General features: G+C 35.9%; 2 protein-coding genes and 1 pseudogene across 2 annotated transcripts; all 3 read right to left on the reverse strand.

The window, feature by feature from the left end:
* Positions 1 to 1,883: 1,883 nt before the first annotated feature.
* Positions 1,884 to 2,506, reverse strand: LOC148569159 (uncharacterized). Its single transcript, XM_088484907.1, has 2 exons — positions 2,176 to 2,506; positions 1,884 to 2,104 (listed from the first exon to the last, which is right to left on the reverse strand). The coding sequence occupies exons 1-2, from the start codon at positions 2,504 to 2,506 to the stop codon at positions 1,884 to 1,886; spliced, it is 552 nt and encodes a 183-aa protein (XP_088341033.1).
* Positions 2,507 to 9,392: 6,886 nt separating this feature from the next.
* Positions 9,393 to 10,015, reverse strand: LOC148569160 (uncharacterized). The gene is made up of 2 exons (XM_088484908.1): positions 9,685 to 10,015; positions 9,393 to 9,613 (listed from the first exon to the last, which is right to left on the reverse strand). Exons 1-2 carry the CDS (start codon positions 10,013 to 10,015, stop codon positions 9,393 to 9,395), a joined length of 552 nt encoding a protein of 183 aa, XP_088341034.1.
* A 13,086-nt stretch (positions 10,016 to 23,101) lies between these two features.
* LOC107636958 (receptor-like kinase TMK3) lies at positions 23,102 to 25,978 on the reverse strand (annotated as a pseudogene).
* Between the last annotated feature and the right edge of the window lie 909 nt (positions 25,979 to 26,887).

Below are 26,887 nucleotides of genomic sequence, written 5' to 3' on the forward strand. Positions count from 1 at the left end.
GAGCTCATCCGGGCCTTTCACAGTGCCCGGCCACACTTACGACATTGGGTTAACAGAGCTTCGAGTCTCAACCTGAAGCACATGGTGGCTAGCCATTGCTACTACCCAGGGAAACCCTCATCTCCAATAGTAGAAGTGCAAAAATCACAATTATCAATAATTCAGCATATACATGCATTCATTCTCATCCATGGATCAACATCCATCTCAGCCATCCGGCTTACGGTTCAGTCCAGAACCAGCCAATATTGATAATCACACACAGCCATTCCGGCTCACGGTTCAATCCAGAACTAGTCAATATTCATAATCATACATAGCCATTCCGGCTCATAATAAAACAGCACTTCCACATTCAAAATCATCAAATTCATGAAATCGGCATTTAAGCCATAAATCATTTTCTCAATTCATTTCACTTTGAAATCAAGTTTCAACTCTTTTCAGCCTTGGCTTTAAAGATCTCATTTCTCAAATTATCTCAGGCTCATAAGCCAATTTTACTCAAGGAAAATTCCCTTTTTGAAATAAGCCACTCTCGGCTTCCTCTTTCCAAAACTTCCAAAACCATGGAAAGTTAAAGATTTATTTCAAAGCATTCAAAATCACCCATACAACAATGGGATTTCATAACAAAAGTTTCTCGGCAGAGTCCCAAGTCTTTAGGGGAGAATAACATAACTCATTTCGCCAAATTCATTTAAAATCATTAAAACATTGGCTTTCTGATTTGAGTAAGCAAATAGGATCTAAGCCGAACCGAGTCATGTAATCATTTACTTCTTTCAAAGCCGCTTCCTTTACTTAGGCAAAACCAACTTCAACCCCCATGATAAATTCTAGAACGTTTCAACTGTTCAAAATTGTTTTAGTCTTGCAAGAATTCAGAATTCAAAGAGTACTTAAAACCTTTCTCAAAACATTTCAAAATGAAACTTGTCAATAGACATTCAGGTTCTTTCAAAGTCATTGAAACTTCTTTAATTGAAACCCCCAAGTCAAATTCAAAGGCACAAACCCTTTTCACATCCAAACAGCTTTAAAACACAAGTTTCATCTAAATAACCTTCTCCTGAAAGAGATACAATGCCTTTCTTAAGAAGCAAGACTAAATCACAATTTCCTCTTTATTAATTCATTTCGAAAGCATGAATCATCCTTTTCTCGATAATTCAAATAAAATAGTAGAAGTCTTTAACTCATCATTTTCCAAACAACATTTCAATAAAGACTCGGATTTTATAGAAATTTCGGCAGCACCTCCCCTAAAACTTGGACTTTTGCCACCCGGTTCGGGTCCCAACTAAACCGTTTCTCATTCCTTTTCAACAGCTCAAAACCAGAAATCAATTCAAAAGCAAGCTAAATCCAACAGTCGCCTCAATGGCATACCTCAAGGAAACCATTTCAAAATCAACTCAATATCAACCGATTTAACTCATTTATAAAGCTTTAAAGAATCGGTTCAGCAATAAATCATTTATCAAAACCAGAGCAATTAAAGCAACCCAGGCTGGATTTCAAGAGCATTCTATCTTTCACATCATCAAAATAATTGACTCAATTCAAACCAATCCTCAACGGATTAAACTCATTTCAAATATTTAAAGAATCAACTTCAAACATTATATTTCACAAGCCACACAACAATTCAGCCAAGCCAACATCCATAATCATTCGAGTCAATCAAATAATACATAAGGCAGATACAATCACTAATTACACCATATCTCACATCAGTATCCATATGTAATAATTCCAATAATAAACTGTAGTTTTCGGAAAGCGCCCCTACCTCAAAACGCAAATCCATAACTCAAACACGTCACAGAGTCCTTTCCGCCTCAACCCGAACTGACGGCAACTAAAACCTCAGCTCCCAGTCACGTTCGCAACAACCATCGCAACACTATTCGCAACATATAATAATCAGGACTCGACCCCACGTTATCAAAACTCATATTCATTAACCGAACACAACGTAATACTAACGCGAGGCTTTTCAAAACATAATTTCTTACCGGAATAACAACACGAAGCAGTTCCAATTTCGAACCAGCGGCAGCAACAGCTCCGGCGGCGGCCAGAAACTCCGGTGGATCAACTAGAAAAACCGCACTGCATCAAAACCATCTCAAAAACCAAAGAGGCAGAAACCTCAAATAAAACCCTTACCGACAAACTTTTCCGGCGACGGCAGGAGTAGCCAGAAGCTCCGGCGGTGGTCCCGGGAGTCGCAGAACCACTCCTGGCGACCAGAACCCTTTTCTGATGGCGCCAGTTCCGACCGAGGCGGCGCCGGTGATGCGATCGGGGGCCAGGCACGGTGTTTGGGTTCCCAGCACACCTTCAGATCTCTCTGTCTCTCCTGCTCGGCGTGACTGAACGGCCTTCCTTTCAACGGTGCACCGGCGGCGAACCCTAGCAGTGGCGGAGGTAGGTGGCAGTTTCTGACGGCCATGGAAACTCCGGCAGCGTCGCGGGTGGTCTTCCCCCTCTCTCCCATCGGGTCATCTCTGACAATAGCGGCACAATCATCGGCAAAAGCTCAACGGGACAGCGGCGGCGCGAGCTTGGCGGCGGTGAGGCGTGGGTCGATCTCCCTGGTTCGCGAGCTCTCTCTCTTTTGCGACGAGAAGGCAGCGACGGCCCAGCATCCTCACGCGCGGCGGCCCGGCGATGGCTCCACGGGACAGCGATGGTGCGATTGGGTACCTCGCGGCGAGGCATGGCATGGTGGCGGCAGTGCCATGGCGCAGCGGACAGCTCCCCCTCCAGCTCGACGGCGACGAGACGCGCCTCCCTCTCTCCCCACGCAGCGAACTCCTCTCCTTCTCCCTCAATTTTGTTTCTTCCTTCCTTCATCTTGCAGCTGCTGCTGCGGTAGTTTTTTGTTTGAGGAAAGGAGGAAGCAAAATTGCGTTGCTGCTGCTAGGTTGGGTGAGGAGGAAATCGGGTCGGGTACGGGTTACTGGGTTAGGGTTTCATTTTGAAAATTAGGGTTAAGGGCATTAGGGTAATTTCACATAAAATTGGGAATAATATAGTAATTGAAACCCAAATTAAATCCAACACTATTTGTACATAGAAAATACTATTTGCTCATCAATTTCACAAATTATTTTCAATAAAATGTCCAAATCTAAAAATTAGAAATAGTATACTTAATTTCTTCATTTTCCAAAATAGCAGTAATAATATTTAAAATATTACTTATCTAATTCAAATCATATAAAAATCCTTATTATTTCATAATTATCAACCTTATACTTTAAATATAGAAAATAGCCCAATAATTATAAAATTGGATAATAATCATAACTTATCTCAAATCCAATAAATCAAAACTTGCCTTAATTATCTTTAATAAAATAATCTCTGAAATTAAGGCTATAAATAACTGTAGGATTTGAGACTTGATCATAATAAGACTTTTTTCAAATATTCTGGGTCTTACATTCTACCCACCTTATAAAAATTTTTGCCCTCGAAAATTGATACAAAATGAAAGAAATTCCATAACAGTTCACCCTTGAACACATTTAAGGAAGAAGCAAAAATATCTCAAAATATAATCATATATACGATTTTCAAATACTTTGATTGTCATAAGCATAAGGATGTAAAGGTAGGAGTGTGATTGCAAAGCAAACGTTACAAGGTAGGCTCAATGCAAAAGATAACATGGGTCAATCATGTGATAGAAGGGCAAGGCATCAAAGGCTATAAAACAGGATGGAGTTAAAACGACGTGCTTAACCTCCGCACACTAATCTCATATCAACCTCAAAGTTTCAACTTTCCAACTCCATCAAGCACTTTATAAACCCCAAATGCGATCATTAGCCTGACAACCACAAAGCCGTTCGCAAGGAACAAAACGCCCACAACTCATACGTTGCACACCTACCGCTTCAACTTCCGTATACACATCACGTTTTAAAGAACTAACGTATCGCGTTACTACTTCTACAAGTCGCACGTGATATCAAAACAATTCTCGAGTCTACTCAGAAGGATACCGGATTTAGAACGGAGAGACAATTGTCAAGGGTAATACTCATAGATTTAAGGGAATGTATCCAATTCCAGAATAACAAGGATGTTCAAGCAATGAAGTTTGCTAGACACAATTCAATTATCAACTTCAAAGATAACCCTTAGATCAAAGAAGCTCAATAGGATCAATAAGAAGAAAACCAGCGCATCAGTTTGAAACAAACTCAAGCTGAGTCGAGAAAGCATGAGGTTTACAGAAGAGAATATTTCAAACCTAAGACAAAACTCACAGAACTTAAGAGAATGATTAAAAAAAATACTTCCAAATACATTGTTCATAAAAGAATTGAAAACTTGCGGAAAAAACCACTTCGCAGTCTGAAATAGAAGGTTAGGTAACAATATCCTTCAAGAGAGTAACAAAAGCATAATCGTGTCTTTGCTTTAATGCAAATTTACGTTGAAGTAGACTTTGTAGAGTTCTAAAACAAAATGCACACAAATTTGACTAATAGCTAAAATATTTCCTCAAACATTTTAGAAAGATAGTTAGGTGCACAACCTAACCAAAAGCAATCATAAAACTCGGAAGAGAAATCAAATGCTTGTTCAAAAATTTCCAAAGTTCATATTCAAACAAGCGTGTATAACATTCATAGCAAGGGTGAAAGAGGAAATCAAACTCTTTTTAGAAAAGAAATTCCGAGATAAAAATTTGCTTACAATTTGGTAAAGGAAATAAGTGGTGCATTAGAACAAACCAGTTTCCACTAAACAAGGAAGCTTTCCAAAACCTCATTTAAAATGGCGCATGCCAACTTTAAAATAATTTTGTCAAAATTGGACAATGGTTTCAATCTCAATCAAGCAACAGAAAATAAATTCCGTTTAATATTTCTTCAAAGAGAATTCAAAATTCCTTTAAAAAGGTTCAAAACAAGACTCCAAAAGTGTTCTTGAAATCACCATTTTAGAAGAACATTCAAGAAGTTTAAGATGTACTAAAAATGAGTCAAGCCTTGCAAGAAAGGATCTTAAATAGTTCAAACAAGATCCACTAGGTATGAGACATCAAATAAGCTTTCAATTGATCCAAAAGAATACAAAAGTCATAGAAAAAGACAACTCAATCATTTGTAATTTCTCAATGATAAATCTTTGACTAAAAACTCTTGTAGAAATAATGGGAGGATAAACGATGCACTAACTTGAAACGAATCAAACTGATTCATATAAGAATGAGATTCACCAGAGAAGAAAAACCAAGATCAATGGTAAAGTTCACTAAATGTAAAAGATTAGTTAAAACAAAGTCAAGTATGACATTCATAGAGATAAAAGCTTAAGAAGGAACGAGTCCGTTCATAAGAAAAGCTATGAGTCCGACATTTTCAAAAGAACAACAATGGCATAAACCATATAGCATGCTGAATCAAACTCAATTCAAAATAAGTTAAGTAGAGCTTATCAAACGAAACTCAACCGAGACAAAAGTGGTAAATCCTTTCTTTTCAAAATTTTGAAAAATATTCAAATACATAATCAAATGAAGATGTGCCTTGGAACTATAATAAAATTACTAGAAGGTCAAATTGTAATTTAAAGTAAATGCAGTTCCATAAACCAGTAAAAGTACGGTCGAGGTATTAGGAATAAATAGTTGTTAAACTGTATAAGAAATCTTCAAAGTTCCACATATAGATAAGTGTATATCTAGTCAATAGCAATTTTTATAAAAATCTCAAATTTAGCTGTAATCACTGTCAAATAAGAGGAAAACTGAATCAACAAGTTCTCTAAGAATGAATCAAGTTCAAGAAGAATACTTGAATCAAGACAAGTTCAAGACTATATCAAAGAATACTTGAATCAAGAAGAACTCAAACAGAGGAAGACAGATGCATCAAGGATTTCAAACAAGCATATGCACTTAGGATCAAACAAGAATACATATGAATAGAGGAATAGAGTGGAACATCAAACTACTTTTCAAGAGGAGTAGCAAACAAGAACTTCAAGTTAGGATATGAAAGAACAGGTCGACTCGAACAAAATTCAAGACACACAACTGAATAGCCTCGAGAAATAGTTTCTAGCGTTCCCAAAACCCGCGATTCGCTTTACTCAAAACTCGTATATCATCTATGATAACCCATTAGTGCTCTCATATACATAATTCTCTAGTATTAAGCCGGCCAAACTTAATACCAAGAATTATGCAATGCAAGACTAACAGCGTTAATCAATAGACCGTCATGTGCATAAAGCTCTAATTCTCATCATTCGACAAGACCTAATACATGACAAACTCTCAGAGCATGCAACTGAAGCATAGGCAGTCCATTCCTCAGGCTCTACAGGAAGAACTGCTCTGATACCATAATGTAACACCTAACTACCAAAGCTCGCACTTCCGGCTGCGCGACTCTGATAGTTCGGACATTACGACGACACTTATATTTATTAATACTAAAATATGAGCCTGTTTAAAACTTTAAACCGCAATACCGCTCCCAAAGATACTTTCGTTCGATAACGTACATCCATAAATACCATACAACTTACAAAACTCATAAAGAGTACATCCATATATACATACATACATATATATATATATATATATATATATATATATACAAATATATTTACAAGCATTAACCAATACAATCCATATCCCTCTCACAGAATATATCAAGATAAAGGCGAGGGTACAATAAATAATCTACATCAATACAGAACATATCAATAACTAAATAAACTCTTCGTGACTTCTGCGCCCATATCCTGAAAGGGGAAAAATGTAGGGGGGTGAGAACATCATCCTCGAAAGGGTTCTCAGTAGAGGGTTTTTGGGAATTACTGTAATAAGATACGTGAAGATAAACCGTACCAGTGATTCATAACCGTCTTATGCCTCTTTTCAAAAACAACGGTTTACAATGAAAGTAAAGTCGAAAATCTTTTCGGAAAGAAGAACCGTTCAATTCTCAAAAACTCAAAAGCCTTTCAAAGCGGTTTATCTAAGCGAAACCAAAATAGCCTTTCATATTTTATTCCAAACCAGAAACACAAAACCGAAATCAACCATCAGTTCATCTCATTCCAACCACGGCCCTAGGCCCAAACAATCCAACCAACAACCAATCACCACAATCCAACAGAGTCCCAGATGCAAACACAGATAGGAAGTTCAAGCACAAACAAACAGTTATTACAAGTAAAACAGTTAGCAATTAATCACATAGGCAAACCAAGTATAATATGCACACCCAACCAATGTCACACAAATGCATATGATGCATGCCTGTCCCTAGTGGCTGATGATATCATCTGTCGGTTATAGAGCCAACCCGACAAGTCCTGGTAGCTAACCATTGGACTGTCCCTCTGTCGTGCATCCCCAACTCGAGTTATACTCATCATAAACTTGATCATAATCATGATCCATATCCATCACCCTCACTGGTGAATATTTATCCATCACCATCACTGGTGAATATTTATGGGGGCGAGCTCATCCGGGCCTTTCACAGTGCCCGGCCACACTTACGACATTGGGTTAACAGAGCTTCGAGTCTCAACCTGGAGCACATGGTGGCTAGCCATTGCTACTACCCAGGGAAACCCTCATCTCCAATAGTGGAAGTGCAAAAATCACAATTATCAATAATTCAGCATATATATGCATTCATTCTCATCCATGGATCAACATCCATCTCAGCCATCCGGCTTACGGTTCAGTCCAGAACCAGCCAATATTGATAATCACACACAGCCATTCCGGCTCACGGTTCAATCCAGAACCAGTCAATATTCATAATCATACATAGCCATTCCGGCTCATAATAAAACAACACTTCCACATTCAAAATCATCAAATTCATGAAATCGGCATTTAAGCCATAAATCATTTTCTCAATTCATTTCACTTTGAAATCAAGTTTCAACTCTTTTCAGCCTTGGCTTTAAAGATCTCATTTCTCAAATTATCTCAGGCTCATAAGCCAATTTTACTCAAGGAAAATTCCCTTTTTGAAATAAGCCACTCTCGGCTTCCTCTTTCCAAAACTTCCAAAACCATGGAAAGTTAAAGATTTATTTCAAAGCATTCAAAATCACCCATACAACAATGGGATTTCATAACAAAAGTTTCTCGGCAGAGTCCCAAGTCTTTAGGGGAGAATAACATAACTCATTTTGCCAAATTCATTTAAAATCATTAAAACATTGGCTTTCTGATTTGAGTAAGCAAATAGGATCTAAGCCGAACCGAGTCATGTAATCATTTACTTCTTTCAAAGCCGCTTCCTTTACTTAGGCAAAACCAACTTCAACCCCCATGATAAATTCTAGAACGTTTCAACTGTTCAAAATTGTTTTAGTCTTGCAAGAATTCAGAATTCAAAGAGTACTTAAAACCTTTCTCAAAACATTTCAAAATGAAACTTGTCAATAGACATTCAGGTTCTTTCAAAGTCATTGAAACTTCTTTAATTGAAACCCCCAAGTCAAATTCAAAGGCACAAACCCTTTTCACATCCAAACAGCTTTAAAACACAAGTTTCATCTAAATAACCTTCTCCTGAAAGAGATACAATGCCTTTCTTAAGAAGCAAGACTAAATCACAATTTCCTCTTTATTAATTCATTTCGAAAGCATGAATCATCCTTTTCTCGATAATTCAAATAAAATAGTAGAAGTCTTTAACTCATCATTTTCCAAACAACATTTCAATAAAGACTCGGATTTTATAGAAATTTCGGCAGCACCTCCCCTAAAACTTGGACTTTTGCCACCCGGTTCGGGTCCCAACTAAACCGTTTCTCATTCCTTTTCAACAGCTCAAAACCAGAAATCAATTCAAAAGCAAGCTAAATCCAACAGTCGCCTCAATGGCATACCTCAAGGAAACCATTTCAAAATCAACTCAATATCAACCGATTTAACTCATTTATAAAGCTTTAAAGAATCGGTTCAGCAATAAATCATTTATCAAAACCAGAGCAATTAAAGCAACCCAGGCTGGATTTCAAGAGCATTCTATCTTTCACATCATCAAATTAATTGACTCAATTCAAACCAATCCTCAACGGATTAAACTCATTTCAAATATTTAAAGAATCAACTTCAAACATTATATTTCACAAGCCACACAACAATTCAGCCAAGCCAACATCCATAATCATTCGAGTCAATCAAATAATACAAAAGGCAGATACAATCACTAATTACACCATATCTCACATCAGTATCTATATGTAATAATTCCAATAATAAACTGTAGTTTTCGGAAAGCGCCCCTACCTCAAAACGCAAATCCATAACTCAAACACGTCACAGAGTCCTTTCAGCCTCAACCCGAACTGACGGCAACTAAAACCTCAGCTCCCAGTCACATTCGCAACAACCATCGCAACACTATTCGCAACATATAATAATCAGGACTCGACCCCACGTTATCAAAACTCATATTCATTAACCGAACACAACGTAATACTAACGCGAGGCTTTTCGAAACATAATTTCTTACCGGAATAACAACACGAAGCAGTTCCGATTTCGAACCGGCGGCAGCAACAGCTCCGGCGGCGGCCAGAAACTCCGGTGGATCAACTAGAAAAACCGCACCACATCAAAACCATCTCGAAAACCAAAAAGGCAGAAACCTCAAATAAAACCCTTACCGGCAAACTTTTCTGGCGACGGCAGGAGTAGCCAGAAGCTCCGGCGGTGGTCCCGGGAGTCGCAGAACCACTCCTGGCGACCAGAACCCTTTTCTGATGGTGGCAGTTCCGACCGAGGCGGCGCCGGTGATGCGATCGGGGGCCAGGCACGGTGTTTGGGTTCCCAGCACACCTTCAGATCTCTCTGTCTCTCCTGCTCGGCGTGACTGAACGGCCTTCCTTTCAACGGTGCACCGGCGGCGAACCCTAGCAGTGGCGGAGGTAAGTGGCAGTTTCTAACGGCCATGGAAACTCCGGCAGCGTCGCGGGTGGTCTTCCCCCTCTCTCCCATCGGGTCATCTCTGACAATAGCGGCACAATCATCGGCAAAAGCTCAACGGGACAGCGGCGGCGCGAGCTTGGCGGCGGTGAGGCGTGGGTCGATCTCCCTGGTTCGCGAGCTCTCTCTCTTTTGCGACGAGAAGGCAGCGACGGCCCAGCATCCTCACGCGCGGCGGCCCGGCGATGGCTCCACGGGACAGCGATGGCGTGATTGGGTACCTCGCGGCGAGGCATGGCATGGTGGCGGCAGTGCCATGGCGCAGCGGACAGCTCCCCCTCCAGCTCGACGGCGACGAGACGCGCCTCCCTCTCTCCCCACGCAGCGAACTCCTCTCCTTCTCCCTCAATTTTGTTTCTTCCTTCCTTCATCTTGCAGCTGCTGCTGCGGTAGTTTTTGGTTTGAGGAAAGGAGGAAGCAAAATTGCGTTGCTGCTGCTAGGTTGGGTGAGGAGGAAATCGGGTCGGGTACGGGTTACTGGGTTAGGGTTTCATTTTGAAAATTAGGGTTAAGGGCATTAGGGTAATTTCACATAAAATTGGGAATAATATAGTAATTAAAACCCAAATTAAATCCAACACTATTTGTACATATAAAATACTATTTGCTCATCAATTTCACAAATTATTTTCAATAAAATGTCCAAATCTAAAAATTAGAAATAGTATACTTAATTTCTTCATTTTCCAAAATAGCAGTAATAATATTTAAAATATTACTTATTTAATTCAAATCATATAAAAATCCTTATTATTTCATAATTATCAACCTTATACTTTAAATATAGAAAATAGCCCAATAATTATAAAATTGGATAATAATCATAACTTATCTCAAATCCAATAAATCAAAACTTGCCTTAATTATCTTTAATAAAATAATCTCTGAAATTAAGGCTATAAATAATTGTAGGATTTGAGACTTGATCATAATAAGACTTTTTTCAAATATTCTGGGTCTTACAGTTATGGTCCCATTTTTTAAAAAAAAAAATTAATACTATTAGTTTATTATTATTATATAATTAAATTAATTTTAAATTTTTTTAATTAAATTTATTTTTTAAATATTTTAAATTAATCGTGTTAATCTTTTTATTTTTTTCTTGTTGATGGCACCAAAATTTGTTAATGTGGCACGCTAAGTAATACTATAACATACACATAGGAATTTTAATTGACTATTAGCATGATAAATTTATGAAATTAGATCAAATCAAAATATAATTTAGAGAATCTGAGACATTGGAATCTCTCAATTTAGGTTTGATTTAATTTAATTCCATAAACTTATCATGTTAGCTGCTAATTAGGATTATTATGTGTGTTATGATGTCATTTAATGTATGATATCAATAAATTTTGACGCCATTAACTACGGAAGTGATAGAAGGACTAAACCGACTAACTTAAAATTTTTGAAAGACGAATTTAATTAAAAAAATCTTTCAAGAATTAACTTAAAAAATAAGTAATTTTTTGGTAACTAATTTGACTATTTACTCTTTATATTTATATATTACTATAAAAAAATATTTAGTTTAGCTACTTATCTAATAAGAGTCAAATGAATAATGTAATTGACAAATTAAAAATAATCTTGAGGTTTCTCTTTAAATATTCAAAAAGTAAAAAAATTTAAAGATTTTGATATAATATATATATCAAAATCTTTAAATTTTTTTACTTTTTCAATGATTTTTTTTCGTAGGCTGATATGTTGAATGAATTTTGAACTTAAATATTTTATTTTTTTTTTATAAAAAAATTCCATTTGCAAATTCTTAAGATAAATTGTAAAACACTCGTTAATAAATTAAAACCTTTACATTAATCTTGTATCAAAATGGTTTTCATGTTATTTCTTTACAATGAATTCAACTAATATTTTTTTCCCTAGTGAGAAACAAATCTCAATAAATAGATATTTTTTTAATCTTATTATAAATCAAGGTTCTGAAAATCAGTTTGAACCGGTCGGTTGAACTGGTCAAATTGTAAACCGATATAAATTATAATTCGGTTATATGTCAAAACCCCAAAAATAAAAAATCAGAGTTGAATTGTTAAACCGGCCGAAAACCAATCAGTCAGACCGAATTGGAACCTGGCCGGTTTTTTGAATTTGACAAAAAATGCTGCTGTTTTGTGAGCTGATCCACTAATTCCCTAACCATTACCAACACAGCAACCCTAACTCACTCCAATGGCGCAGCAGCAGTACACAGCCACACACTCCCTCCCTCCCATCAGCCTCGAGCTCATCGTTCCTTTCAAATGCCAGTTCACTCACTCCCTCACTTCCGTTCAGCCGCTAGACTACTCCTGCCGCCGTCGCAAGTTGGAGTTTCGAGGCTCACTCCCTCACTCCTGCTCGTGCAGCTAACGATTCAGCAGTGGAAGCATAGTCGCCGGGCTCACCTCCTGCCTCCGTCGCGAAGCTCTGTTCCACAGTTGCCGGTGCCATCTCTGTTCCACCAGTCAGCGCTGCTCCCCCTCTTGTTCAGTATCTGCTCTGTTCTAGCTTCTAGCTTCTAAGTTCGATTTTAGGATTTTCTATCATATATCTGTGTATTCTTAATTTACTTTGGTGAATTTGTTAATTATTATAGCATTGTTCTGATTTATGTGATTTATGTTAATTATAATTTATATTTCTGATTCTGATTATTCTTGGAATTTTGATTTTCTTCATTATAATTTATATTTCTGGATTGTTTGTGATTTGATTTCTATGACTTCTTTAAAATTTTGTGATTCTTGGGACAGGCTTCAATTCAAGATGGTATGGTATCGTTTCTGTGAATCAATTTCATTAGGGTTTGGTTTATTGATTCTTTCACTCTACTCCCAGGGAATGGTGGTGGATTGGATTATTGTTGATAAGATTTTATGACTTGTTTCTGTAGATGTTGTTGTGATCAATGTGGTTGTTGGTGGGGGAGTGGTCGAAACGCAAAGCAGTTTCCATGGCTGAAAAACTTGAACTAGAGAATCTGTATAGAGTTTCATTATCCTTTTTCTTTCAATGCATGTGTACTAGTAATTTGTAATTCAAGGAAGGTAGCTTGCTTAGAATCTCCATTAGCCTAGGCATTAGTAGTGTTATTCTGTTTCAGTAAACTAGTAATGTCTCTTTTGTAACTGCCTATTAACTCTAAAATTCTTACTTTGCAGGAAACTAAAACCAAGATCAAAGAGCTTACTTTGCTAGAAAACATCAAGAGCAACCCATCAGAAAGTAATAATATTTTTTATGATCTAAATTTAATGTTAGAATTTATAGATTAACCTTTTTTCTTTGAAGTAAATAAAAATAATATTTTTTCCATCATCAAGAATATATTCAAACTTTTCAGGTAAGACTGTTAACTAGAAATATAGCAGTGTTGATGCATATGTTTGTAGTTTTTATGCTTCAGTTCATATGTTGTGATTGTGTTGGTTTTTTTGTTATTTGACTTTTGAATTTGTATTTGAATGAGATAATAACATTGTGATTTATGTAGTATTTTTAATTTGGATAATATTTTAAAATGTATATTAGACTATAATTATGTTTTAATGTGTTTATTTATATTTTATTTATTATTTTATTATAAAACAATATTTTCGGTTGAATTACGGTCGAATCAGTTGAACTAATAAACCAGTAAACCAGTAGTTAGAGCGATTCGATAACCGGTTCAGTTCTCAGAACCTTGTTGTAAATAAAACAGATACGAACAAACAAAGGAGTATATATAATTAATCAAAGTTCTGAAAAATCGGATTGGACCGTCCGATTCGACCAAAAACCAATTCTTTGGCCGGTCTGAATAATGCCCAAAACTTTGTAGAAACCGGACGAACCAACGAACCTTTTGAACCGGGCCGCTTTTTAGGTTACTAGTTTGGAATTTTATATATATTAACAAAAACAAAAGTTTCAGAACCCCTTTCCCTTTTCTCCCACACCCACGGCTCAAGCACGGACCTACGTGCAATGAAGAGGGGGCATTTACCCCCATAAAATTTTTAAAATACACACACACACACACACACACACACACACACATATATATATATATATATATATATATATATATATATATATATATATATATATATATATATGTTGTTATATTATGTTTATTTTAAAATAAAATATAAATATTTTTTTGTGTTTTATGTTAAAATTTTGTTATTAAACATAACATATAATAATAATAATAATTATATTATTAAATTTGAGTTAGTATAATAATAAAAAATAAATAAATAAATAAATGAACTCAAAAACTAGTAATAATATTAATTTTATTATATTAGTTAATTAGTTGATAATTAAATTAAAACTTAATTTTTTAATTAAATATAACTTAAATTATTAGTAATTTTTTTAAAAATTATTTAAGATAAAAAATATATTATCTATATATTAATATTTTATATTAATATTCATTATTAAAATAGTCTTAATTATAGTAATTACTTTGGTTAAAAAAATTATTTATACCATAAAGACTATAATAAATAGACTTAACAGTTAAATATGGGATAATAAAAAATAAAATAATTTTTTAAGAATATATATAAAAAAATTAATATTGTCATGTTAAAAATAAAAAGATAGTCATTATAAGTGACTGTGTGTATATTTTTAGTTTTTATTAATATGTATAGATAGTTATAATTTAAAATTTTAAATATATCTAAATCAATTTGGATTAGTCGAGTAATCAGCTTAGTCATCGTCCGCTTAAGCAAGTGTTGGGAGTTCGAATTTCATATCGTATAGCAACTTATTGGCCAATTACAGACTTTTAAATGAAATTCAAATTCATAACGGATTAGTCCTTAACTTGTTGAGTATTGTAGAAAACCAAAAAATATATATATATACCTAAATTTTATTATATTTTTACCCCGCTGCAAAATTTTTCTGGGTGCGTTACTGCCTCGGCCCCATCCCCACCCCTTCCCTCCCTCTCTCTCTCTCTCTCTCTCTCTCTCTCTCTCTCTCTCTCTCTCTCTCTCTCTCTCTCTCTCTCTAAGTTCAAACTCACCCGCCGCCTTCTCCATCGCCAAAAACTCACGTCCACCGCTGTCTCACCGCTGCTGTCGCATATGCTCCAGTCGCCATCCCCACTACTCAAGCTCGTCTCCTCCGTTGCAACGCGTTTCGCATTGCCACTTGTCTCCTCTATCTCCCCTGTTCTGCCATCGCCACTACTCGTCTCCTCTGTCTCCTCCGTCGCACAGTCCCTGTTCTGCCGCGCTCCAAGGCTGACCAATTTGAGCTTGTTGGGCTCTTCGAAGCTTGGGGGTAAGGTTCATCTTGGCGGTACTTGAACCGGGACAACTTCCACTCAAACTCCAAAAGATAGACTGCTGCAGAGAGAGAACTGGCATAAGGAAATTTCAGGAGGGATGGCCCTCCCTGCTCCAGTTCGCCGCGCTCCATCTTGTGTGTGCGTCGTGCTCCCTCTCCCTCACCTTTGTGCTCTATGCTGTGAAATTTATTTTTAGTTATTCTTATTTTCTGAGTTAATTCTTGTGTGTCTGAGTTGATTTGCTGAGGTAGTTATTGTTGATTGTTAATTTTTTGAGTTTAGTGTGTTCTTGAGTTTGGTATGTTCCTTAGCTTTTCCTTGTTGACTGTATGTTGAGGTGTCTTCTATTCTTCTAATTCTTGTTCTGGTTTTTTTTTTGTGACTAAATAGAAAAGAAAGAAAAAAAATAGAGACAAAGCCAAATTAATTGGCTAGATTCATATCTAAATCTATTAGATGTTGAAGCTCACTCCATGGTTGGCTCCAATTTGAGTAAATGTCCGCGCCAGAAGCAGCTGCTTTAGCCATACAATCTGCAACACTATTTGCATTCCTCTGAATTAAAAGAATAGAGACTCTCCAATTCCAATTCATAACCTCCTGTATATGCTTTGCCAAATCCCATTCCGGAATATCCTTACCAAGCATTCTTTGGTTTACCAAGAAAAGAGCTTCTAAACAGTCTGTTTCACAAATAACCTCACGAAATCCACTCTCCCAAGCAAGAAGTAAACCTCTCCAAATTGCATACAATTCAGCAAAAAGAATACTGCACACTTCAACTTTCCCAGTGCAACCTTTCAACCAACATCCATCAGGACTGCGAATGATACAACCAAAACCAGCAAAGCCAAAAGGAGCAAAACAACTAGCATCACAATTCAATTTAACAGAATGAACTGGAGGTGGAACCCAATGCAAACAAAGTGAAGGAGGAGACAAAGATTGATGCATAGCAAAAATAGTGTGAAACTCCCTTACTGAACTACGAATCAAACTCACCACTTTACTAGCACTCCAAGAATCATCTATATTAAATAAGTCATGATTCCTGCTTCTCCAAATCCACCAGATGGTCGAAAAGAAAAGAAAAACATCTCCACTCCTTGCACCTTTCTAGAGCCAATCACGTAAATATGAGTTATCTGAATACAGGCCTAAAAGGTTCCAGACCTCCTTGGCACTAGGGCACTCCCGAAGACAATGAAGAATGGATTCAGAACCATTCTGACACCGATGGCAGGTGCTAGATAAAGCTATGCCACGACCCAAACGAAACTCTGTCGTAGGAATAGCATTATGAAGACTGAGCCAAATCAAAAACTTGTACTTCTTAGGAATATGCAGTCGCCATACCCACAACCAATTATCATGCTCATTCCAAGGAAACTTTCTTTTTGCTAGCCAACTGTACCCACTCCTAGCTGAGTAGAGTCTAGAAGATGCCATACCCCACGACCAACCCGAACTCTCTCCAGCATTCAAATCCGGATTATAAGCATTCAAACGCTGTTTGACATCTTCTGGAATGATAGAGAAAATATCATGGAGATTCCATTGACCATCTTTCTAAACGTTTCTAATAGTTAAATCAGAGTCAGATATATATACAAAAGGGACATCTTGAGCAATTGGGCCCTCAATACTCCAATTGTCAAACCAAAAAGATTGATCAAGTGACCCAACGCACCAAGAGAAGGCATCCTTAAGAGCACCAAAAACCTTTGAGATACTCTTCCAAACATGAGAAGCATTGCAAGGAACAGGGCCATCTAAAACTCCCTCATTCCTCAGATACTTTGCCCTCAATAGAGCAACCCAAGGTTTGTCCTGACAATGAAAAAGTTGCCAAACCAATTTATCAAGTAAAGATATATTAACACACACAGGATCTCTAACACCCAGGCCACCAAATTTCTTTGGAGTGATCACGATCCTCCAATTAACAAGAGAAAGACCTCTACCATCAACTTGACCCTTCCAAAGGAACTGTCTCATCATAGAAGACAATTTATCACAAACCTAATTTGGAAAAAAAGATACCTGCATATGATAGACAGGAATGGATGCTGTAACAGAATTGATCAGGAAAAGTCTCCCTGCTTTATTTAGAAGCCTTCCTTTCTAGTTAGCTAATCTTCCCCTCACCTTTTCAATCACCGAATGAAAAGAAGCCCTACTGGTACGGGAATGATTAAGGTTAACTCCAAGATAACTTCCTAAGTCCAAAGCAAAACGTATTGAAGAAACACTAGTAAAAATATCTCTTCTACGAGTAGTCACATTTTTAGAACAAAAAGCTTTAGACTTTTTAAGATTCACTTTCATGCCAGATGCCTTGCAAAAAAGGTTAAGAGAATGTATGACCATTTGGACCTGACTCTTTGTAGCCTGACAGAAAAGTAAGAGATCATCTGCAAACATCAAATGAGAAAATTTTGGGCCACCCCTAGTGATAAAAACTGGTTTTCACACACCCTCGACCACCTTATGAGATATATAGCAAGCAAGTCTTTCCATACAAAGCACAAATAAGTAAGGAGACATTGGATCGCCCTGTCTAAGCCCCCTTCTAGGAGCAAAACTATCCAATCTATTCCCATTCCACATAATAGAAAGAGATGATGCACGGACACAATTCATAATCAAATTAACAGTGATGATAGGAAAACCAAAAGCAATGAGAGTACTCTCCAAAAACCTCCAATCATCCTATCATAAGCTTTTTCAAGATCAATTTTAAAAGCAAGAGTACCTTTCTTGGATTTTTTGTGCTTCATGAAATTCAGAATTTCTTGGGCCACAATAATATTATCAGGAGCACCACGACCCGGAATAAAACCTCCTTGCAAAGGACTAACAATATCTGGAAGAAAAAGCCGAAGTCGATTAGTCAATACTTTGGTGATAATTTTATAAACAACATTACACAAGCTAATATGCCTGAAATCCTTCATAAAGGTAGGGTTATCAATTTTAGGAATAAGTACAATCAGAGTTTCCATGATGCTAGGATTTAAGTACTCTCCCAAGAAAGCGCTCCGGACAATATTCCAAATCTTAGTGCCTACTATCTCCCAATATTCTTTAAAAAAATAAGCTTGAAAGCCATCTGGACTAGGAGCCTTAAAAGGGCTCATACTGAATACTGCTAACTTGACTTTCGCAAAAGAGACAGGGTCAATTAACCTAGCACAAGCCTCGGTGCTTAGAGTGGGTATCGGAACATCCCCTAAACAATCAACCTCAACCTCTTCCGTTGTACCAAAGAGTTTCTTGTAAAAAGAGAGGGCTTCTTCCTGGAGAATATCTGGATCAGTAGACCAAGACTCATCTCTAACATATAATCCATGTACTCTATTATGGTTTCTACGCACCAAAGTCTGAAGATGAAAGAATTTAGTGTTTCTATCCCCATACTTGATCCACTGCTCCCTAGATTTCTGGTACCAAAAAAGTTCTTCTTGCAATAAAAGCCTATTGTAATCTTCCCTCAGTTCAGCTTCTTTAATTCTCAGAGATAACACATCGCTAACCTCCAAACGCCGTCGAATCTGATCAATCTGATATTCCAGCTTACTTTTTTTGCACAAAAATATTTCCAAAAATCTTTGAGTTGAAGTCCAAAGAAGCCTGTTGAACCATCTTAAGCCTTTCAGTAACGCCTCCAAACTCTTGATTCCAAGCCTTACTAATAACATGTTTATAAGAAGGATGTGTTGCCCACGCAGCTTGGAACCTAAAAGGACGAGAACCTTTCACTCTGGGGCCACCATGTCAATGAACTAAAATAGGACAATGATCAGAATGAAGCCTGCTAAGAATTTTAGAATAACCCTCAGGAAACATTGTCATCTACGCCTCATTAACTGGAGCTCTATCTAACTTTTTAGCCAAGTTCCTGCCAGCCTGAACTGCTCTATACCAAGTATATCTCCTACCAGTCACTTTAAGATCAAAGAGCTCACAGTCATCTAGAGTAGCAGCTAATAGACTAGCTCTGTGAGAAGAAAAATAAGCACCTGTACTCTCATCTAGCGCCACAATCTCATTAAAATCACCAACGGCCATCCACGGTCCATTATGGTCTGAATTAATAGAACACAAATGATCCCAAAGCATATTTCTTTTTTCGAATTGAGGACTCCCATACACTGCACTACAAAGCCAAACTAAGTTACCCACACTCACTTTCACTATGATACATTGGTCAATTTGGTCAATAACCACACAAGAAGCATTAGCAATAGAAGATAGAAACCAAATGCCACCCCTGTGTCCTACTGCTTCCTCAATACCAACACAATGAAAACCTAACTTATCCCAAAAATTCTTCAAATTATTAAACATGGTATGAGTCTCAAAGAGAAAGAAGAAAGATGGTTTATATATTCTCACCAAATTTTTGCAATGCACATGGGCCATCTTGTTAGACGCATCCCTCACATTCCAGGCTATGATATTGAAACTATCCATAAAAAACAGTAAAAAGGGAGCTCCAATAACAAACCCGAGACTCAACATGATGTTCCTGTCTCCAACGATCCCGCCTTTAATGGACTCTCAAGTTGCAGCACAATTTTCGCCGTTGAAACTTGCGCCACACCCATCGTCGATGCTCCATCCTTATCTACTGGTGAATTCTGCAAAGAGTTTGGGCGAGGACGCTTTCGCACAGTGCCATTTGTTGTCTCACCTTGCTGCTGATGGTGAACGTTGTGTCGGGTCCCCGAAGAAGCCACACTAACCAGTTTTCCAATATTGATGCCCCTGCTTAATTTTACTTTGGATCCAGTAGCATGTGTTGTACGTTGGTGATTAGGCCTTGTCCAAGTATTGGTAGCCTTGTTAGGAGTCTTCTTTGCTTTTGGTTGGACCTGATGGGTGCTAGGAGAAGGCTTTTGACCCATTTTATATTTTCCTTTCCTAATCACCTGAGTCCAGCCTTCCAAATCCTCATGTTGTGCATGGTCTACATGAACAGCATGCAAATCACTCTCCACCAAATCCAGGACAGCAACATTTACAGTCTCATCTCCAAGATTCTTGCTAAAATTAAAACTTTCCTTTTCCACATGCACTGGATTTTTTGAATTTGAACTTTCTGGCTGCTTTGCTACATCGCCGACCACCCTGGCATTAGTTCCTCCTCCCGCATTACTGGCAGTCTTGCACACCTTCATATCATGACCAAACTTGAGACAGGAGCCACAAATAAGGTGAAGACTTTCATATTCAACCTCATATTCAACACCTTCAACAAGAATCTTCTTAGTCACTGGCAATCCTAAATCTATCTGAACACAGGCTCGAGCATATCGTCCTCTTTCAGCTAATTTTGTTGCCAAATCAATCTTGACGGGAATGCCAACTACAGCCGCAACACGGAGCATTGCATCTTCTTGGTAGCACCAAATTGGTAATCCAGAAATTCTAATCCACACTAAAGTTGCTCCAAAACAGTTTTCACTTGATCTAAACTCTTGATCCCAAGGCTTCACTGCCACATAATTTCCCTCAATTATCCATGGGCCTCCTAAGAGAACCTTTTCTCGCTCCTCAGCCACATCAAACTTCACAAGAAAGTAGTCAAACCCTACGTCCAATAAATCAAAACCTCCCTTAATCCGCCATACCGTTCGGAGTTTATGAGACAATGCAGTGTAGCTATAATGTTTACCTAACACCTTAATCACTATAGCATCCTTATATGGTTCTGCCAAACAATTCTTAGCTTCTTGGGTAAACGTGACACTTGGTGGCAAGAGATCTCCTTGCTTCCCAGAAACTACCGCAATGTTATCTCCCAACAAAGTTTCTACGAGTGAAAAAGCTTTAGCAATCTTAGAACCCACAACTTTATCCCTGAAAGAAACCTTCAAAGGCTTAGAAACCCCTCCCGAAGTATGATCCTCCTTTTTTCCTGATGCAAGCCCTCCCCCGCTCTCCCCCTTATCTCTTCTGCCGACATTATCGGCTGCCTCACCGTGTTTCACCCTCAAAGTCTCTTCCCCGCTCACTCCACCGCTCATCTTCAATTTTTAAAATTAATTCTTGTTCTAGTATGGCTGTTGATATGTTTGTAATAATTTTTAATAATTTTATTAAAAAAGCATATATATTTGAATCTTGTGGGTTTTGGCCCGTGATTTTCCATGTTAAAAAGAAGCAAAATTAACTAAATTTTTTATTTTTTTAATTTTTTTTTCAAAATCCTCCCCTCTTACTGTTGTACTATTGGCGGAGCGTCACACTGTTTTGTTTTCTTTAGTTTTTTTTTTCCCTCTAATTGGGAGAGAATATTTGGAGTTGTTGTGTACTTGTGTTCCCTCTTTTTTATGATTTTTTCCCATTTCCCATTCATTATTGCCCCTTAAAACACAAGAGAAGAAGATATATTAATAGATTAGATTAATAAAAAAGAAAGGGAGACATATATTTTGACCATTTTTTTAAAAGAATTTTCAAAGCAATAATAAATTAACAAAGGAGAAGATTATGAGACCTCAATCACTTGTGTATCTTCAAATCCACTAATATTGTGTTTGGATATTTCTTTATTATTAATATTAGTAAGAATTGAAAGTACTAGATCCATTACACAAGTCTAATAATACTTTTAATTTATATGATATATATGATAAAGATACACAATTTTAAGTTTAATTTTTGTGGGCTAACCAGATATAAATATGCCTTAATATTATTTATATATCTTTCAATTGGATAAGCAACTATCTAGAGCTATTTCATTAATTAGATACAAAAACACAACATTCATTTTGCAATAATTTCTTTTAATACAAATTACACACGCAATTTAGCAAATTATATTCATTTTTTATTTAATTAATATATTAACTAATTTACTAACGAAGTCAATATTTGTATAATACATAATAACATAAATAATTTAAACATTTTTTATTTTAACTAAGATTGTTTTAAAGTACAATAACAAAAAAGTTAATTCTATAAGTTTAACCATAAATTAAAGTTTTATATAGATTAATATTATCAATAGATCAAAATATCCTTAAGTCTTGTGGTCATCATTTTGACACTCTTATGTGATCACCATTTTAGCATTGCTGAAAATATGGCAAACCAAAATAAAAATTAAAAATAACATATAAAATTAATTATAATTTACACTACTCATTTATATATGATTGATTTAAAGCAATAAAACAAGAAACGAACATTTCAATAGTTGTCAGAATTGAAACTCAAATATTTCCTTTATATAATCATCATGATGATCTTGCATTGTTTCTTCAATAAATAAGCAAATAACTCTCTAAGTCAGCCAAAAAAGTCATTAATTACATGCAGAAAAGTAAAATTACTTTAAGATTTATAATTATTTCTAAACAGAATCAATAATCTTTTAGCTCAATTGTTACTTAAGAGATATACAAACATAATATACAAGTAAACATGCAATTCAAAATTCAAAGTGTTATAAAGGCACTTGACGTGCATGAATTAAAAAAAATAATTATAACAATCCAATTAAATTAAATGTACGTAATTCTTTAATTTTAAGCACAAGAGATTAAAATCAATCAAAATTTATTATCTAAACCATCAACAATACCAATCTCAATAATTAGAATAATATATTTAAAATTCACTAGCTAAAGCTAATTCTAATTTCAAATTAAGTTAAACCTAAAAATTTAGGTCCAATTAAATTTAAATTAAATCTGAACATCAAAATTAAAACTAAGAAGAATTTTTGAGTTTTAAATTATAAACACATACCTTTTGTTTAGGTGAACCTAATCATTTAGTTCTTCAATTATCGAATTTGCTGTGTCATATAATCAGCTATGAGATGCATCTGAATGCTGTAAGAGAGGTACTGTCGGAGAAGATATGATGGACTCTAGTGATATTAATTCAAGTTTTCCTTGTAACATTTCCACCACTTTACACATTTTTGGTCTATCTGATGAATTCATTTGGATGCACCATAAACCGACAAATAAAATCTTTTTTATTATATCTTCATCATCTTTTCCAGAAGCAAATCTCAATAGACGAATTTTATCTTCTTTGATATCCTTCAAAATCCAATCAGAAAAGTATTCAGTACTATGAGATTCTCCAATATCATAATTATCGTTTCCTCCAATCATTTTAAGAATTAGCATTCCATAACTATATACATCTGACTTGTGAGAAACTCTACCATTCCTTCGACTAAACATTTCTGGTGAAATATAACCCGGAATCCCTCTTCTGTCTAATATAGACACAACACTTTCATCCTTTTTGCATATTCTAGCTAGTCCAAAATCAGTAATTTTTGGACAAAATTTTTCATCAAGAAGCATATTTTGGGGTTTGATATCAAAATGCAAAATTCTTGTATTGCACCCTCGATGTAAGTAGTCTAACCCTTGAGCAACGCCAGTTACAATCTGAAGTAGTGTTTTCCAATCTAACTCGGAAGATCCCTCTTTACATTTATATTTATCCAAAGAGCCCTTAGACATGAATTCATAAATAAGAGCCTGTTTATTCATTTCATAGCAAAATTCCAAAAGTGAAACAATGTTCACATGAGATGTTCTACTGATAGTAACAACCTCATTTACAAATTCTTCTGCACTTCCTTTCATCTCCTTAAGTATCTTCACTGCCAGTTGACAACCATCATTTAAACATCCTTTGTATACAATACCAAATCCTCCTTTTCCTAACTCTTCTTGAAATGAGTTTGTCATCTGTTCTACTTCTGCATAAGTATATCTCACTAGTGTTGCATTATTTATTTGCTCCCCAAATTGTCGAACAAGAGATGTTTCTTTGTTCAGCATTATCCTACTGAAATGCCTCTTGCAATAATAAGAAATTGCAACAAAGATCATTACAATAACGCCAACACCAACTGATATACCTGTTTGCATACATTGAAGTGAGGAATAATTACAAAATAAAAATTTAGATTAAAAAAATGCCAAATTAAATAAATGTATTGTACAATATTTTTTACAAATTAACTTTTAAGTTTAATATTAATTCACATATTATCTAATATATCCCGAAACAATATATATATATAGCGTTTTAGATTTATACTATATAATATAATTAATTTAGCTCTTTATGCCCGGATCTTAATCTAGTATATATATATTTCTATAAATTTTTAAGTTTAACATAGTTTTAATTTTGTTATTTTTTTGTTTCCCATAAGTTTAACATTGCTCAATGTAGAGATAATAATGAGCGTACCTATAATGAAAGTAGAAGAGAGCGAGGTTTTTGGCGAGTGAGACTGCTGGAGAAAAGCATTGCCTGTGGTAATGACAATGGTTTTTTTTTTAGAACGGTGGAAGACTTCCCGATAAATTATTGTTAGACACATCCAGAATCTTGAGTTGTCGTAGACTTGTCAAGATATCTAGTATAGAACCGTTCAGTCTATTTCCACCAAGATACAATCCTTCCAGAACCGTTAAATTCTTGAATGAGAGAGATATTGTTCCCGTCAAATTCAAGTTGGTCAAATTTACGGTTCTGATGTTGCCCTTATCATCACAGGTGATAAAATTCCAATCTTGACACGGATTGTTTCCTCGCCACGATTGTGCCAGCAGAAATGGATAATAAAGTGTCTGAGCAACTTGAAGCAGAGTGATGACTCTGTGATCACAAGGTCCAGGATGGTCTAAACAGAATCTATTAGAAGTGAAATTTAGCTTTGGAGCCCGACTCTTATTAAATGCAGGAAGAGGACCCTGCAACCAGTTATTTTCCAATGAAACTTGAGAGATATTATTGAGCAATCCCAGAAAAGGTGGAACTACACCCATTAACCGATTGTTTGCAAGCAATAGATATTGCAAGCTGGTGGAATTGGATAAGTCTGGGATAGAACCCTCGATGGAATTCCCCTCAAGATTCACTTCAACCAATTTTGGCATGGATGAAAGAAATTGAATCGTACCCGACAACTTGTTATTATGCTTTTGGTTGCTGAGATCCAATCTCTATAGCTTGGTTAGTTTTGAAAAAGACTCAGGCAACACTCCAGTGAGATTGTTTTCTGAGAGATAAAGAAGAGTCAATATGGAAAAAGAATCAAATGTGTTTGGCAAGAAGCCCATGAGGTTTGTAGCCGAGAGTCCGATGGATACAAGGCGTGAGTAGTTATTTAAGTCGGTGGGGAATATCCAAGGTGGGATCTTGGGGTTGTTTCCCAAGTCAATGAGCGCCAAACTTTCTAAACCCTGAAAGCAACCATGAGGGATGGAGGTGAAATTGTTGCTGGACAAAAATATTTGTTCGAGGTTGGAGAGGCCCGAAAAAGAAGGCAAAGGACCACTGAAAAAGTTGTCTCGAAGATCGAGGCAGGAGAGTGCGACAAGAGATTCATTGAGATTTAAAGGAAGTATTCCGTTGAGCCTCCTTGACTTGAGTTCGATCCGTTCTACGAAACGGAAATTTTGTGGAGTGTAACCACAAACCACGCCAGTCCATTGGCATATGGTTGTACTGTTGTCAAACCAATTAGAAGGAAGATTTTGTATGGCTTCTCTAAACTGCAAGAGGTATACGGTTTCTTTATTATTAATCTTATCATGGGACAAGACACATGCGCACATGATAAAGAAGAAGAATGTTGGTAAGGTTTTGTTACGAGGCATTGTGATTAAGAATAATGAAGTAGAAGAATGATAAAGTAGTTTTAAGAAGAAGAATGATGAAGTTGTTTTGATTTAACTTTGGCTTTGGAGGGTATTTATAGGAGTTTAGGCATAGTTGTAAGAACCAGACCGAACCGATCGGTTCGACCGGTAAACCGATGAACCGAACTCTCAACTGGTTCGGTCCAATCTTTAAATCGCTTAAGAAATAGAACCGATCAAAGTTGATAAGAACCGGTTAAAGTCGGTGAAAATAATATTGATGAAGATGTAGTTTAAACCTGGATCTTCTTTGTACTTACATGCTCTCCTTGCCACTAAGCTATGTTGATCCTTATTATTTTAAAGAGGAGTGCTAGGGGCCAGCAATTTTTGTGTTTTGTAACCATCAATTGGCCATTAATAGTGTTTTTAATGGTGTGAGATTACATCCAATGGTGGGAGATCACTCACTTTTCTTTTGATGGTTAAGTGCTGGCTACAAAATACAAAAGTTGCTGGCCCCTAGACTTTTTCTATTTTAAATACTAATTATTAATTATATAGTAAAAATGTACAAAAACTTTTTTAGATATTATTTTAATTTTATACTCATTTATATTTAAATTAGTTATATTTTTTATTATTCATAAGTATTAATATAAATGTAATTAAATATGTATAAATAAAAATATCAAATATTTTTATTAATTATAATATAATTATTTTTTATGATTATATGATATTTATTAATATTATTTTTCAATAAATACATATAGTATATAATAATATAATAAATATAAATTAATTAATTAGTTATTAAAATAAAAAATATTTACTTTACTAAAAAAATAAAATTAAAAAAAGTTTGTTGTGGAAAAATACTAGAATTTTATATTCTTATTTAATAATAACTAGATTATAACTTGT

Source organism: Arachis ipaensis, chromosome B4, assembly GCF_059453495.1.
Source record: "Arachis ipaensis isolate K30076 ecotype BB chromosome B4, ASM5945349v1, whole genome shotgun sequence".
Taxonomy (NCBI): domain Eukaryota; kingdom Viridiplantae; phylum Streptophyta; class Magnoliopsida; order Fabales; family Fabaceae; genus Arachis; species Arachis ipaensis.